The 16606-nt window shown below is 34.4% G+C and overlaps 1 protein-coding gene across 4 annotated transcripts in view; it reads left to right on the top strand.

Moving 5' to 3' along the window:
- Positions 1 to 16606, top strand: part of PRKD1 (protein kinase D1) — a 156857-nt gene that overhangs the window by 67934 nt on the left and 72317 nt on the right. For all 4 annotated transcript variants that reach the window (XM_013940461.2, XM_013940463.2, XM_013940460.2 and 1 more), the window contains exon 2: positions 14770 to 14908. In XM_013940461.2, the coding sequence (XP_013795915.2) occupies positions 14770 to 14908 (139 nt within the window). The remainder of the gene's footprint in view (positions 1 to 14769; positions 14909 to 16606) is intronic.

Here is a 16606-nt window from a genome sequence, read left to right as displayed (position 1 = left end):
TGAGAAAGGTTCAGTCAGTTGCTGACTCTGAGAGCAGCAATACTGTTTAACACCAATCCCATTGTTTGAGAGCAGATGAGATATGGGTCGTCTGAAGTTCTATATTGGAAGAATTAAGTATTGGAAGACAGCGGGTAGCTGAAGACAGGAGAGCTAGTAAACCTGCGTAGGAATTTGGGTATGATGGTGTTGTTCATTTCGTCTGTTAGAGAAATGATTTCTAAGATGCACAGCCCAGACACATTAAATCCTAAGGCAACTTTTGTCTTGATGTTTAAAAATATTCTTGAGGCAGATAGGGCTGACTGAAATTAAACTGTCAAATAATCTGTCAGTACTAGCTGGATGGGAGTGGATGTGTATTCACCCACACTGAGATGCAGAAACCTCCTTTGGGAAATGTGGCAACTATGTAATGTTGTGGAGGAGCTCTACACAACCGTTTAGGATAGAAAATGGAGAAGTATTTATCCAGTTGAACTTACAATGGGAATTTTAGATAGGCAGAAAGGAATGTGACTCTTAGAAAGGAACACTAAACTGTAGGAATGTGTCTTATATAGCTTATTTTTCTTACTCTGAACTGAAAATATATATATTTTTTATTTTGTCTCATTCAGAAGAATCATAGAGCCAGGGATGGAAAGGCCCCAAAGGTCTTCCTCTGCTCTCAGTCAGGATGAGCTATAGCTATACCGTTCTTTTTTGCCTTAACTGTTCTGAAAACTGCCAGCGACCGAGATTCTACAGCCTCCTACAAAATCATTTCCAGTTTTCAGCTATCCCTAATTCTTAATATTTATCTTAAATCCCCTTTGTTGTAATAAAACCCCTTATTGCTTGTTCTGTGTGAAGATGGATAAGAGTATATTCCTTCCTCTGAGGATAAACTTTTGACATATTTTACAAAACTAAAGACTGTCAATGATTCCTTTCAATCTTTCCTTTCTTCTAATCACTGTTTAGCTCTTTAAGTCTTTCTTTTTATACCACATTTTATAGAACTCTTATTTTTGGTGCTGTCCTTGGACTGTCTCTGGTGGGCACCCAAAACTAGGCAGAGTATTACTGTAGAGGCCTTGTCAATGCCAAAATGAGTGGCAGGATTATGTCAGGTGTCTGATGTATTGGAAGACACCCGTGTGGTTGTCCTTTGAGTTAAAAAAAACAAGCAAGCAAGCAAGCAAGCAAAAACAAACGAAAACCAAAACTCTGAAGAGAGTCCCAAGAAAGCTGTTAGTTTTCTCCAACTAGCATGACCATGAATGTAGCTGCATAGAGAGTTTGACATTACAGTAATTTAGTCTGATTTTTTTTGTATAACAAAAGACACAGGAGTTGCCTGAATTAATTCCTTTTTGAACAGAGCATCTCTTTTGGAAACAAAAATCCAAACTGCTAATAATGTGAAACTGGAACTGCCATATTTGTTTTTAAATGACTACTTGTTTTAGCTATTTAAAATAAGGAGCAAAAAAAAAAAAAAAAACCTCACCAGCAAAATAATTGTTAAGTAGCCTAAATTTACATAGCTTCAGCTGTCAGAAATTGGAATTTGCTGTTCCTTTGTCTGCAAGATAGATGAATCAATAGATAATCAGATTTCACTTTCTCATACTGATGCTTATCAAAAATGATCAAATCACATCCTGACTTTCCTTTAGAATTAAACAGTTTAATCTCCTGCTGCCACTTATAGGACAGCATGTCTTTCAGTTCCTTAATTATTCTATCATTCTTCCCTGAATCCTTTCTCAGGTGTACTAGCTTTTTGAATTCTGAATACCAGGTATAAATACAAGCTTCCAGTTGCAGTTGCATCAGTGCCAAAAGCAGAGGTTAATAAATCCATACTCTTCTCAGTTTATGGCATAAGCACATCACTGAGAGTGCGTGCTCATTTAATTATCTACTACATCGACTAAATTTCATTGCTTTTGAGAAGAGATTCCCTGCTCTATCAGAACAGTTTGCATCCCAGGTTCCCAGGGATCTGCCCTAATATTTTGCAAAGTCTGGCTTTGTGTGGCCCTTAATTTATGCTTATACAGTCTCCTCATTAAAGTATCAAGTTATCTAGTTTTTCTATAAACCGAAGTGGCAGTTAAATAATGTTAGTTTCCTTTATATAATTTTTGTTTTATTTTCTATTTGTTGTTCCATTATTTCGAGAAGTCTACGGTTATTCAGGTTGTTCCATTCCGCTTTTTAAACAGCAGCACAGTATTAGTTTTCCTCCTCTGACTACTGCAGCTGATTTTACAGCCCTTTCAATTTGGTTTAAAGTTTTTGGACTTTTCCATAGTACGTTTGCAGCTTCAGTGAATTCTCTCCAATGTCAGTATCAACTGGTAGAATGGAAAGTGTTTCATCATTATAGGACATTAATACATAAGACTGGATTTTCCCAAAATGTGGAACATAAATATTTATCAGTCACTTTCCTTTTATGTAGGGTAGAATTGTGAGGGTCCTTTTTTTTCCTAAAGTATTAGCAAAACTTCTTATGTACCTTAAGTATGCTCACAGTGATATTTCTTTGCATCCTCTGGCTTCCCTTAGTGTTTTTTTACAACTCTTACGTTTCTATTTATATCTGTTGCTATCAACTTTCTATTTTGAACATTATATATCTGTATATATTATATATACACTTTGAAACTCCTTTTGCAACCTGGCAATTGTTCCATGGTTTTAAGCATTTATTTTATGAAATGCATAAAATATAAATTAACCTTAAGATTTACTCGTGTGCGTCTCTTTAAATGATTTTCATGGTTTGCCCTGTAATTGTTTACAATTTGGTGAAAGTGTTCCTAGATTCACAGAAGATGTAAACATATGTTTAATCTTTATGTCTAAGTGTCCTAAGAGATTTTCCCTGTAGTGCACATATGATAATAAAAAGACCGTGATGTATGCAGATTGAAACACAGCAGCTACAACTACTTTTGTTTAGAAATGCTATTGCTGGCAAGAGATGTTTGGAGAAGGCAATCCTAGCTTAGTCCTTTGCTCTCGGGAGGATGTGAAGACCCGTTTCCCTTTTGAATCTGATTGTTGTGTGTTTATTACTATTACTTTTCTAAATATTTCAGCTGAATTAATCTCTTACTGCATGATAGCTAAGTCAGCCACATGAACTTGTTTTGATTTGCCTGACACATGAACTTCCTTTTAGAATTTTTATGTGAGAAAATTATTTGACAGTTTTCTCAATGTCTGAATTATTCTTGGACTTATTATCCTTTGGTTACTTCTGCTTAACTCTGTGTCATCTTCATTGCACTGCAAGCTACAATAGAATAATCACAAAAGGCTGGGACATTAACAGTAGAAAAGCTAACCCTTGAGAAAATCAATTATGTTTGAGTCAGAAGTTATTTAAAGGTATTAGTGAAAATCGATTTCCAAGAGATAATCAACATGTACTTTTTGTCACCAGTTACATGCAATAATTAATAATGAACTACTTCCTTAGAAGCAGAAAAACAGCAATGCATTGTTAACGCAAAAATATAAGAATATAATCAATCTATTCAGGCTGATGGGGAGGATAAAATTACAATATGTTCTCTACTTACACTTGCTTTACTGATTAGCAGCGCTAATACGTACATGTAACATTTTAGCAATTGTTATTCTGTTTGTATTGAAAGTATAATAAAGTGTGACATCAAGCACTTGCTGATTTAGAAGCACTAGGTGATCCTTTCCAATTTAATTGTTTAATAAAAATCAAAGATTTCAAAACTTAAGTCCAGTTATATAGCATTATAAATGCAAAATATAATACATGTATATAATTTACAAAATATAAAGTTTAGGAACAATTAAAAATGTAAATGATCAAATTAATAATTTGATAATTTTTAAATTTGCCTTAATATAGTGTCTTTTTAATGCGAGTTGACCAGTCTTTTCTTTATAAACCTTGGTAAGGAAGCATGTATTCCTTAAGGAGCTATGGAGGAGGTTGCCACAGTAATAAATAAAAACAGACTATTATAAGAATGTAGAATTTTGTCAAGGGCTACATTATTGGAAAATTTCTTCTTAATGGGACAGATGGAGGAGGTTGCCTAAGGCAGAGTGTCATGTACTGTAGTGCATGCAGAGAACATGAAAGATGGGGAAAAAAATCAATAAGAGGAAAAGAAAAAGCTAAGGACAGAGCTTTCCAAGCATTTATTATAATAATGTTTGAATGTCCTTTCCTCTGTCCTTTCAAATGATAAGATATTAGTGTCTTGTGGTAGCGCAAATAGAGTTACATTGATTATGTTAAAAGATGTCTTTCTTTTGGAGAAAAGTCTTATTATTTAATATTTTTCATTTTTAACTGCATGGAAGAATGAGAGAAAACACATGCTTTTCTTCCAGCCTTCAGGTTTCTTAAATTGATGAAAGCAACATTACTAAGAATCTGGCTCTGCAGAGTCACTGATTTTACTGAAGTCTTCAGTCATAAGCACACAAGTAAAACTTAGCATCCATTTTGAGCCATGTTTCTGATGTGTCAACATTGCTTTCTGTTTCCCATGGGTGAAAGAATCCAGCTTTGGAAAAATGCCCTGTAGTATTGTGAAGAAGCCCTTATTTGGAGCATCTGCCCATGTCTTTTGCTGCTTGACTGCGGGACAACTGGGATTTTATAAAGTCTGTGTGCTAGTGGCTTAAGTGAGGCGGTATATATTCAGTGTGTTTGGCAGTGAGCAATGTGAGTGACAGAAGGCAAGCAGACACGCAGCACGAGGAGGCATAGGTAGCAAGAGAGCGTGTGTGTTTAGAGATCTGCTGCAAAAGAAGCGACTCCTTCCCCACGGTCACAAGGAACAACCTGTACTGAGAGGCACACAAAGGGGTTGCTCGGAGGTCGGGCTCTGCAGCACAGCCATGCCAGCAGTCTGCACAGCCAGACGTTTCTGTGGAGGAGCTCAGCTGTACTTTTCCTCTGTGGTTGTTATTGTGGACAATTCCATAGCTTGGACCTGCAAAAACAAACAAAAAAAATTGTAGCTTGGTGGCTGTTCAAGTAAGTATGTGCGGGCAGAGTACTCTGTTCTTGATCTGTGAGATATGAAGAAATCTGGTTTATCAACCACAGCAGCAAACAGAATTGGGGAAATATTATGTGCATATTTGTGATCTAAATAATTATTGTTTGCATTAGGTATTAATATAAATTTTGCTCCTTCCTGAAGTCTCACTTGGAAAGGCTCATTAACTGCTATGCTGTAGCTATCTAATTGTGCTTTATAGAACATGTGATTAATCAAAGATTGTAGTAAAAGACTAAAAAGAAGAATAAAAATCTATGTTATAAAATCTGTGTTATATAGGGAATGACTCTGTCCTTATTAAAGCATTTAGTGAAGTAGAAATGTTACAAATGGTGATGGTTCTCTGAAGTTGTATCTAAACTAGTAAATAAAACAAGATGAGAGCGTGGGCTCAAGCGCTGGCCCAAAATCATATAAGCTTTTTAGCTGTTTAATTGCGTGCTTCCTCCTACGGTTTGGACCATGCCAAATCACACTCTTGCAGACGATGCTCAGGCAAGGTTTGGGGCCTAGTGTGTGTCAGGGACTGCTTAAATAGGCAGCGGGAATATAGACACCATGTTTCTGGGGCAAAGAATTGAGTCGTATGACAGTGAGCCATTTTGTGCCATTTAGCCTAATATCTGGAGAATGGTTCCTGGCTTGTTTAGTGGACATACACCTTAGAAACTCTCTTTTTCACTTAGCTATTAGATTAGACGCAAAACTTCTAATACTTTTTCAGGAAAGCACTGGCAAAAAGGAAGCAAGGAGCTATACCGCTGTTCCCATTCAACAGTTTATCCCTTGTAAACCTGGCTCCTCATGGTAGCCTCAAGCATCACCTTTAATCCTTTCTAAGTCGTCTTTCCATTTTTTGTTCATGCAGGTCTTTCATATACTTTTGTTCTAAGTGTATTTTCCTTGCTCTGGTCATCCCCCTTCTGCTGCTTCCAAAACCATTCTAGGTTTCTTCTGTTGCTTCTTCTCCTTTCCAGTGCAGGACCTTCTTTGCTCTTCTGTCATTTGTCTGTCTTTCCGCACCCGTGACAAGTGGGCTTGACCTAAGGCTGTCTTGGGTAGTACTGCAACATGAGCAGTTTCAGGATGGCTGGTGCAGCCCTTTAGCTTTTGTGAGACTTACTTTTCTTTTCTGTACAAATGACTGACAGGGGAAAAGAAAAAAGAGAGAAGGAAAGAAAAGAGAAGAAATAGACAGCTATTGCCTGTCCTTGCTATTTGGCTACCTGGCAAGTGCAAAGGATATCACCAAAAGTTTCCAGAGTCACCGTCTCTGAGACTTCTTAGCCACAGCCTGAAATATTCCGGAATGAGGAGAAGGTATCACTGCTGCTGGAGAAGCCACCAGCTCCAGTTCTTACTGAGTTGTTGCTACATACACATTGCTATATACACATTGCATAACCAAAGGGTGAACTCTATTTAAACTGAAGAGTTGAGCTAGATTGTAGTAACTACAGTGGTACATGTGAAGAAAGTCTTTGCATTAAATACTACCTCTGATGCTATTTATAACAAAACTGCAAAGTCTTCTGATATTTTATTTATGCATAAAGGAAAAAATAATGTTTTCATTATAGCTTTGGGTTTAGGAAATAGGGCCTTTTAAAAATCTCTAATAATATTGGTTCTGAAGGTAGCAGTGGCTGCAATAGGTAAGTAAGAATGTAGTCAGTCCTCTTTGCCAAAAACTCTCTGTGCTTTTCGGTATTGTGAATTTGCTGTGTTGTAACCTCTGTAGAGAAAGGAAATCCTGACATCTAAAAATAAAATGCATTGTTATTTTAAGAATGTATAAGAATGTTTCAGTTTGGTTAATATGATTTTTTCAACAGTTTCATACATTTATCTTTAATTATTTTAAGACAATTGAATCAAAGTAAAGCTTTTTTGTTTAAGTTTGAGTTTTGTTTTTTTTCTTTTAATGTCAACAAACATTGGGTGACTCAACTTCTCCACATGCTGTGAAGACATTGTTTAGCCCACAGCCCTTATGTGTTCTGGATCGTTATCTTTGTGCTGTGAAAGACTTCCAGAAGGTTTTATCAAGGTCCTTGTTGCTTTTTGGCATTCAATAAGGGCTTGTCTAAGAACAAGGCTTGCAAAATTCTAACTAATTTAGAAGGAAAAAATAGCTATTTAGTTAAAAAGACATAGTTCAATTTAATGTCAATAAAAAAAAGAAAAAGGTCAATGAAGACTGAAAATTTGAAAGTATCTTTACAAGAAATGCTAAAAATTGAGAAGAAACTAACATATATAAAGACAGAACAAAGAGGATCTTTTCTGAGTATCTCAATTCTTTTGCACCTTTAGCAATGAGAATATATCCACCTGTTCTGTTACAACAGCGTGATAATTTCAGTATTTTGAAAGGAGTATTTTTGCTAAATTATCACAACAGCATGTTTTTTTGCTATTGGTTTACATTAGTAGTTACACTGGAAGCAGCATCAGTGCTTATAATACATGTTTTTCAGATCTTCCAGGGAAAGTCCTTTATCTGAAAGAAATTTATTTCTCAGCAGCTTTTTCAATTGAGATATCTACTATGATAATCTCCCAAATACATAATTATTAAACCAAACTGATAAGAGAAGTGTACTTATATTAGACAGTCTTACCTTTCCTTTTGATTAATTCTTTTAGAAATTGTGCTTCACTAAGCAAAGAGGAAGACGGAATATTTTGTCTGTTCAAATAACCATGTATATGATTAATTAAAACTATTGAAAGTTTCCCAACTCATATTGGAAATATGTGCCATCGTGTTGACATTTAGATATACCAGATCTTTTAAAGTTATGTTTCTTTGGTAATAAAACCATCTGATTGTCACAGTAATTAGAAAGAGATTTAAATAGAATCTATTTTTTTCATTAGTTTGTGATCCTTGTGATTAGCTCCTTTTATTGAGAACAATAATCAATAAGGCAGCACAATTATAGGATGGTGCATAGTTTGACGTGTCTGCATGTGTATGGACATACATTGCTGAAACTAATGATTGATACAATGGCTACTGGGGGCTTAAATGAATTACTGAATTACTTAAAGGTCCTTGTTATTAATATTTAATATGAGTCTGCAGGTTTTTTAATATCACTTGAAGTCTTTTTAACTGGAGACCCAGAATTTGCAGTCATTTGGCTTCTATCCAGTTATTGGTGAAGTCTTTCAGTGTATTTTCTTTAGATATCTACTTTTGCTAAGGATAAAAATATTTGAATGATTCCTTTCACTTTGATATCTGCTGAGGAAAGGTTGGTGCTGAGCCTCTTTGCCCTGTGTTTATGTATAATCTACTGCCTTTCCAGAGTACCCACAAACTGGTCAATACCAAATTATTACTTGAGATCCTGACCAGGAATTTTTTGTCTGAAAAAGTTATTTGACTTTTTTGAAGTCCCATTGTTAGAGAAAAGCTAAATGATGTTTTAGATGAATGAAAAAAGCACATCACCTTAGTCTGCTTACAGATGACTTCAAGTGCTCATGTTGTTTCCTGTTTTTTACCACAAAAGCTGCTACGATATGATCCAAAATGTTTTAAATAAATGTGTAGTAAGTAATTTAAGTAATTTTAAGGCTCAATGTTTGGAATAAAATCTGTTATGTTTCTTTCAGATATACGTGTTTAATGTGGTAACTTTGCAGTATGTGTAAGGAGGAATTATTGGCATAATATGAGACAAGCATCACTTAAGTGTAAAGAATAAGAATGCTGAAAACCAACATTTAGGTCTCTGTTGTTTAAGTTTTTAGAAATAAACACCTTTAATGTAATCACATGTGTTGAATCACATCCCTTAAATTCACTAATAGATTATTATAACAGTATGTGTTGTTTTTTTATCTCTGAAAGTTACCATAAAGAGATACTATACAATTCTTGTATCCACATTTCTTGTGGAGATATAATTGATTAAAGTAGTAGTAAAGTAGTATTCATTGTCTATGAATGATCACTGCACCTACACTCTAGGAATATTAATCATTCAAAAGCTAATAAACTAACAGAATTAAAGTCTCCATTATCAAACAACAAAATACATTGTATCCATAATTTTAATCATTACTAGCAACAGTAATTGAAATTCAACTTGTTAATAGACTATTTCTTTTTTTCCATTTTAAAATGGACAAATAAGTAACTTGCAGAGTGATTCAGAAACACAGTATTCTCAGAACTGTTTAAACTTCAAACAGTCCCCCTCGTCCATCCATGAAGGCTGATTTTTAAACAAATATGATGTTATATTACAAGTTTTCTTCCTGAAACTGTCTGAAATCAATTGGACTCTACTGCGGCATAATTGATCATCTATATGAATGCTATTTTACACTAATGACTGAAATCTCTTATCATGCAGACTTATATGTGTGTGCTTTGTATAAATAGTCACACTGATCAGTAATTACTGTGCTGTAAGTCAATTCAGTGCAGTTTTGGAGGGTGCAGAATTCAGGTCTTCCTTGAAGTCCTAAGCCTGGTAAACAGTGTGCTTATTTACTGTCAGAATTTTATTCCTTCATGGGAGTCATTCATTTTTAAAATGTTATTGTCAATATTATAAAAAGCAATATATTTTATTTCCTTTTTTTGTAGAAAAGTATGCTATAGAGTAGAAAATAGTTTGTCAAATACTTTGAGAGTAATACTTGTTTATATGTGATATTACCTTTACAACAATTTTCCCACAGTGCCATGTAATATACACCTGGTACATCAAAGATGGCTTGACAGTAATACAGAATGAGGGAATGATATAGTGCTCCCTCTGTGACTCTATTGCACTGATATAAACCTATTGTTACTGATAATTAATTCCTTCTACATTGTAAGGTTGGCCAACATTAATTACTCTGATAGCAAAACATAATGCTGATACATATTCTGAGGGAAATTTGTAATTTATTAATTTTTTAGAAAATTTTCTTTTATCCCATGTCTCTGATTTATTAAATTAATGAACAAAACCTGTGGATAGATAATGTGGAGTTTTCTCTGTATGATAATGGCAGTTTTGTTCAGAATAATCATAACATTTTTTGACTTAGTGGCACTGTGGACAGGCGCAAGCAAGATTTAACATTGGTCATGGACAAAGAGAGTTGTATTTAAATAAATAAATAAATAAATAGGACTCAACATTTAGGCATAGTTTTGATTGGGATTATACCCACTTATGCTAAACAGTAAATTATTCAGCATTTATTCACCAGTAAATTATTAGGGTATATTAGGGTATATGAGGTTATCTACTCTGTCTTTCTATCCCAAGATGAAAAGATCAGCTGTCACATTCCTGACACTTCTTTAATTTTTCTTTCAAAAAACCTCTGCTAATAGAAATTCCCTTCCTTAGGCAATCTGTAAGAACTATTAAATAGTCTCATCTCTGTAAAGCTTTTCTTGTATCTAGTCTAATTCCCTGTAATGTATCCCTTCCTGTGCTTTACATTTAATAATGCTTATTTTATGTCCCATGGAGAGGAGAAACAGATTATTTCCTTGCTATCTGCACCAGTCTATGATCATTTATCCCAGGATCCCAGATAGGGACTCCATGCATCTAGGCTAAACAATCTTTCTTTTTATGGTTAACATGTTTTCTAATATGATATATTCTTCTAATGGTATTATACATCTCTCATAAACTGACCTCTCTAACAAAGTTGAAAGTCTCTCTCTCTCTAACAAAGTTGAAAATGCACCTCTGGAAAGTAGAAATAAGGCTTTTAAATGATTCACTAGCATTTGCACACTGGATATTCTCTTCAGTGGTAACTGCATTCCTTCTTTAGATAGTTACTACAATAACAATAGTGTTTTATTTGAGTTTTTTTTGAAATAGTTTCATTAAAATATGCTCTCAGCTTTTCCAAAATTTTAGTGTCTATTTTGAACCAAATTTTCTGCTTTTTCAGGTGTGTTGAATCTTTCCTTCTTAGAATGAATATTTTTTGTATTTTTAAGTGTATTAAAAGCATGTTGTACAATATTTCTTCCTTTTTATTTGGGAAATCACTAATAAATAATATCTAAATTGGGGGTAGATTTGTATTAATATAGAAATTTTATAAATTGTGAATCTGGAACCCAGGATTGTTTGTAAGTGATATAAAATGCATTAAGTATCTGATTATTCTCTCTAATTAAAAAAATGTGTACTCTTCTGTTGATGTGTATGTATATGTTCAAACAATGCACAACTCATTAATAATTTAAGAGAAGTGGTCTCTTGGTTGGCAGTATTGTCACAGGAATGTACTAGGTCAGCCCTTTATTCCCATGTGCCAGTACGGTGGTCTCTTTCACTAATTCTTAAATTCTGTTTGCTCTTGTCCTCCAAAAGCTGTCTTTTCAAAATGTATTCATTTGCAAGAAGTCTTTCTTATTTTTCTAAATTTCCAAATACAGTTTTGGTATGTTCACTCATGAATCCACACATCATTTACATAAATTGCTACGTTTTTCATGGTCTCAGAAAACCCCAGAACACAGCATCCTGTAACCAGCTTGTTCCTTGAAAGGTTTTACAGTGTCTAAAATTACTCTTCAGTGTAAAATTAGCTTGGGTTTAGTTAGCTTCTAGGTAGCTTGACATATATGCATTTCTTTATTTGTCCTGTATTTGGCAAAAATAAGTGCTATTTATTATGTTGTAGTACCAAGCAATGTGGCTGCTTTTTGGTTGCTTTTATTTGTGCCATCAACATTATTGTTGGCAGGAATAAGCTTAGCTGATGGAATATTTTTGTTGCTGTTGCAACAGTTGGTCCTTACACAATGTTTTATTTGGAGAATCACACTATCAAAATGGCTTTCTTGGCATGAGAATAGTTTATCTGGGGAAAACTAACTTGAACCCAGAAGATAATTCTTGTATATAATTTACCAAAATATTTTGTGATTGAATTTCTCTGTACAAAATATAATAAATGATACTTCAGACTATATGTTTATACACACACATATAATAAGTGTAATATAGCAAAGGATTTTTATGAGTAGAAAAAAAGTAGAGATAACTTGAAAACAGCAAGTTGAGTGAGAATAACAAGGCAGAACAAACAAACAATTTAAGTCGTAATGAACTCAGAGGAAAATGCCTGTACTGTCTCTGAAATTTAGTGGCATCCAGTGTTTGAAAAAGTTCATCAATCTCCATTTTGAAAGGTATTTTTAATTTTCCACTGCTTCTGAGAGAGGAAACTCGCTCAGGTGTCTGCAGTGTAGCTCTTAGTGCAGGTACCACTGGCTTTTCTATTATCTAGGCTATCCTAGTGCCTGTATCGATGAAGAGGGTATTGCAGTACAGATTACCTCTCCACTAAAAAGCTTTGATTCTGTCCCACTGCAGCTTAAAGTAAAGCAAATTTCTTTAAAAGCTAGAGTAACTATTTCAAATCCATGGCATGAATGTAGCTTATTCTTGAACCAGAAAAGTGCTTTTGGCACTAGGTGGAATAATTTATTATTTTAGTGAGATTTGGAATCCTTTGTACCTTAAAGAATCAAGCTCCTTCAGCATTATTTGGCTTATCTTGGAGTTTTAGTCCTGAGTATTTACTGTATCTTAAGGTACATGATACTTGAAATATTTATCCTCATACTTGTGACTATAGGGAAAAAGTGTCACCTAGATTATTTTGTCTTTGTCCAGGTGACTATCCCGTGTACTAGAACATTTTTTAGGAATTTTGGATTGTTTTCTCCCTTAGGTGAAAATGACTGTTGTTACAGTATACCTAGGAGTTGATTTCAATTATACTGAAACTTAAAGTCTCTTCTGCTCCTTCTCCTTTAGTTAAGATGATAGAGGATGTTACTTCAGCATGAAATTACAGATATAGAGTAATACTAAGACCCAGAGATGCACAGGTTCACAAAACATTCTTGCTTAATGAAAATCGTTTTTTTCTAAGTTCTGTACATAAAATGTTGCCATTTTACCTCCTTAGTCAACTTTAAAATAATCTACAGGTAATATTGTTCCTTAATATTACCTGTCTTCTGGCAACTGAGCTAAAATTGATTGGTTTTGATATGTAGGCACCAATAATGTCTGTATGCAGTTAAAAGTGGTTCCTGGTATTTTTCCCAGGAAAAGGCACTTTTCTCAGGAGACTGTGAAACCAGTAGAAGGTGCTTGCACAGTGGATTCATCCAAAGTGGTAACATTTCATTACTTCACTGGTTATTTCATGACAAAATAGGACTTTTTTTTTGACTGGCTAAGTACTCTACCAAGGCCTACATGAATGTTTTTATTTTAAATAAAAATTCAGTATCCATTTTTACTGATTTTATTCCAGCTTTTTTATGGTGTTGCTTCTGGAAGTTTTGAATTTGGTAATGCATATTATAACTTTCCCAAAACTAGAATTGAAAATGACTTTTTTAACACTGTAAAAGAGATCTCCTAAGTTGGGTGTGATATTTGTGAAGAAAGAGTACCGATCACTTTTCTTTTTCCCCTGTTAAGTATGATGCTGATATTAATACATCTTCTATGAAATAAATAAAATTTAATTCAAAAAAGTCTAGGTTCTGCTGCCATGGCAACTGAACAGTGATTGAAACTCTCTGTTGTGGTGACCCCTCTGCCCTGTATTGCTTCTTTTCAAGGCATTTTCTGAAGCGTTTGTAAAGAAAAAAAGAAGTCAGATATATTTTTGATAAACAGAGATGGACTTTGTCTAAAAGGCAATGAGAAGACATATGTATGACTAAAAGCAATTACATTTTTGAATAGTAGCTGGCTTTAAAACTTAATTGCATATTCTTCTTTAGAAGTAAAATCATTAGCTTTTAAGCTTTACTATAGGATAACAAATAATAATTGACAATTGCAATTGAAACTCAAGAAGTTAATAACTGTAGTTAGTATGTAATTTATTGATCTTATACCCAGCAGCTAGAATCTGAATGGTACAAAAAACCCCAGTGGCATCATGTTAATTGAAGTGTCGCTCCACATGCTTTAACTTATATTGTGATGAAACTGAACATTTTAAACAAATATTTTAAAGAGTAAAATTTGAAAGAAACAATACAGTTCTGAAGGTGTTTTTAATAATGGAAAGAATTTATAATTATCAGGTAAAAATTCCTAATAAATATCCAGACTAAGATTCAACAGTTGCTGAATGAAGGCCTTGAATGACATACTTTAGTCTAAAGAAATAAGTATTGCCCAGCTATCATTTGGGTATTCCATCTTAGGCAGAGCTGAAAAATGTGTCTTCTGGACTGCAGGCACATTTTTTTCCACTAATCTGGGGAGAGATCACAGACTTGTAGGTTAGTGTAGGTTGGAAGGGATCTCCAAAGGTCATCTAGTCCAATCCCCTCTCAAAGCAGATCAAATTAGATCAGGTGGCTCAGGAACTTGTCTTTGAAAAGATATTAGCAGTGGTTAAAGGAATGCACATATTTTGCCCTCATCTCTGAGGGTACTGGATTATTCACAGGGGAATAAAGGCAGAAAGGCAAAAGAGCTTACCTGGGAGGGCAAAAAAAGCCATTCTCAGAATACTGTCATATATAGAAAAATATTTATCTTGCTTGGTACATTTGTTGCTTAGTACTAATATCAGGAATGGTCTAGTCCCCCAAAATATTGATTATATTAATTGTATTGTATTTTACATTATGTATTTTACTATGTAGCAAACTTTCATGGTTTTATATTTGCAGTTTCCTGAATGTGGTTTCTATGGAATGTATGACAAAATTCTACTCTTTCGCCATGACCCTTCCTCTGAAAACATTCTCCAGTTGGTAAAATCAGCTACAGATATCCAGGAAGGAGACCTAGTCGAAGTTGTCCTGTCAGGTAACTAAAAAATAAGAAAATCTCCGTCATGCTTTTGCAACCGAAAACACCCATCATATATTGTCACTGTTAGAATCCAAGGAAAAGGAATGTTTGTATGGACTTATATTGGGTCAAAATCTTTCTCGGACGTATATGTGGCATATATAATGTATGTGCCTGTTAATTTTTGAATTCTTTTTCCATTGCACAGAATACTTTTTGACAGCCTGATGTTGTAAATATTATTAGTTAAGCAATAGATTAATTTTAATAAGCATTTTGAAAAATGTAAATTCTCCATTTTTATAGGAAAATGGTCCAATATGGCAGCATAACCATTTTCAATAGAACATGGTAGAAACAAAATGTAAGAAGTAACAAGAGAATATATTAGATATTTTAGCATGCATTTGCTTTATAAATAGAGTAGCTTGAAAATAGAGTTGGTGTTAACATATGTTGCATGAAGTATCAGCAGTTTAGTATTTCAGTTGACAGAGTTTACACTTTTCTATTAGTCTATCAGTGTGGTCGGTTCATAATTACCTATGCAGAAATCATGAAGGCCGTTCTTGCAAACAGTGACCTGGCTGCTTGTAGAGTAAGGCTTCTTAGATTATATGAAGTGCCATAAAAATGTCCATTTTGGTCTGGAAAGAGAATAACTGCTTTCATATAACCTGCTCTGACTCCTTCTGTGATTTGTTTTTAAAATTATTTAGGAAACTGAGACAAATTCAAATTGCAGGTGGGACAGCAACTAAAGTTATAGAAATATATGCTATTTATGGATGGCTGTGCAAGAGGAGTGCTGGGTGCCTCTTGTGCAGGAGCAGGGAATATCTGACATATAAATGGTGGTATGGAAGGCAAAAGGTGGAGCAAAAGACGGTAATTAATTAGGGCCTAGGAAATACAAAAGTCGGAGGAGACAAGAGGAGAATATAAATCAGTGAAAAGCCAGAGAATGAAAGCAATAACCTGAAGGTGACTGGCAGGGGAAAGGAGGTGAGAGGAGATGTAGTATGAGTGGATCATGAGCAGAGAGGCCAAATTTTGGAGGCAGTGAGATGACATATACATTCAAGGAATATGTTTGGCTAGCAGTGGCCATAAATATTGGGCTAGTCTAACTGAAGTAGGAATTAACCAGAATTTATGTGATTTGAATGTAGAGGAAATCTGGGGATGCTATTAGGTGTTAATAATACTTGTCAAAAGCCTAGGTACAAGGAGGGATGAGGTACTTGAATAAAAATGGCACAAAATTTACAAGGGTAAGCAGTGGAGAGAATGCTGGAATTGTGAAGAAGGGAAGGTGATATTTCTATTAAATAAAATCTAGAAGATGGCTGAATGGCTTTATTTTTGCAGTTGGAACATGCAGTTAGAGTGACTGGAAAGAAACCTGAAAAATAGACTCATATGTCATACAGAGGTAGGAACTGAAGCTGTAGAAGAATAGAGGATTAGTGAAGAGAAAGCCAAAATCCTAATGGATGCTGAAAAGAGGGAAGGTATGAGTTAGGTCAACATCATCTCAACCAATTAGGCTTTTAATTATAGTTTTCCTATATAATACCCTCTTCCATACTCTTTGATTACAATAGGAAGAAGTAAAGTAAAGAATGATGCAAGTCATTCCTGTAAGTCAACATTCATCTTTTCCATATCAGGAAACAAATTTTTCCCTTTTGAAAAGGTGCCAGTAATCTC

Source organism: Apteryx mantelli, chromosome 4, assembly GCF_036417845.1.
Source record: "Apteryx mantelli isolate bAptMan1 chromosome 4, bAptMan1.hap1, whole genome shotgun sequence".
NCBI classification, from domain to species: domain Eukaryota; kingdom Metazoa; phylum Chordata; class Aves; order Apterygiformes; family Apterygidae; genus Apteryx; species Apteryx mantelli.
This window is presented reverse-complemented; position numbering and strand designations above follow the sequence as displayed.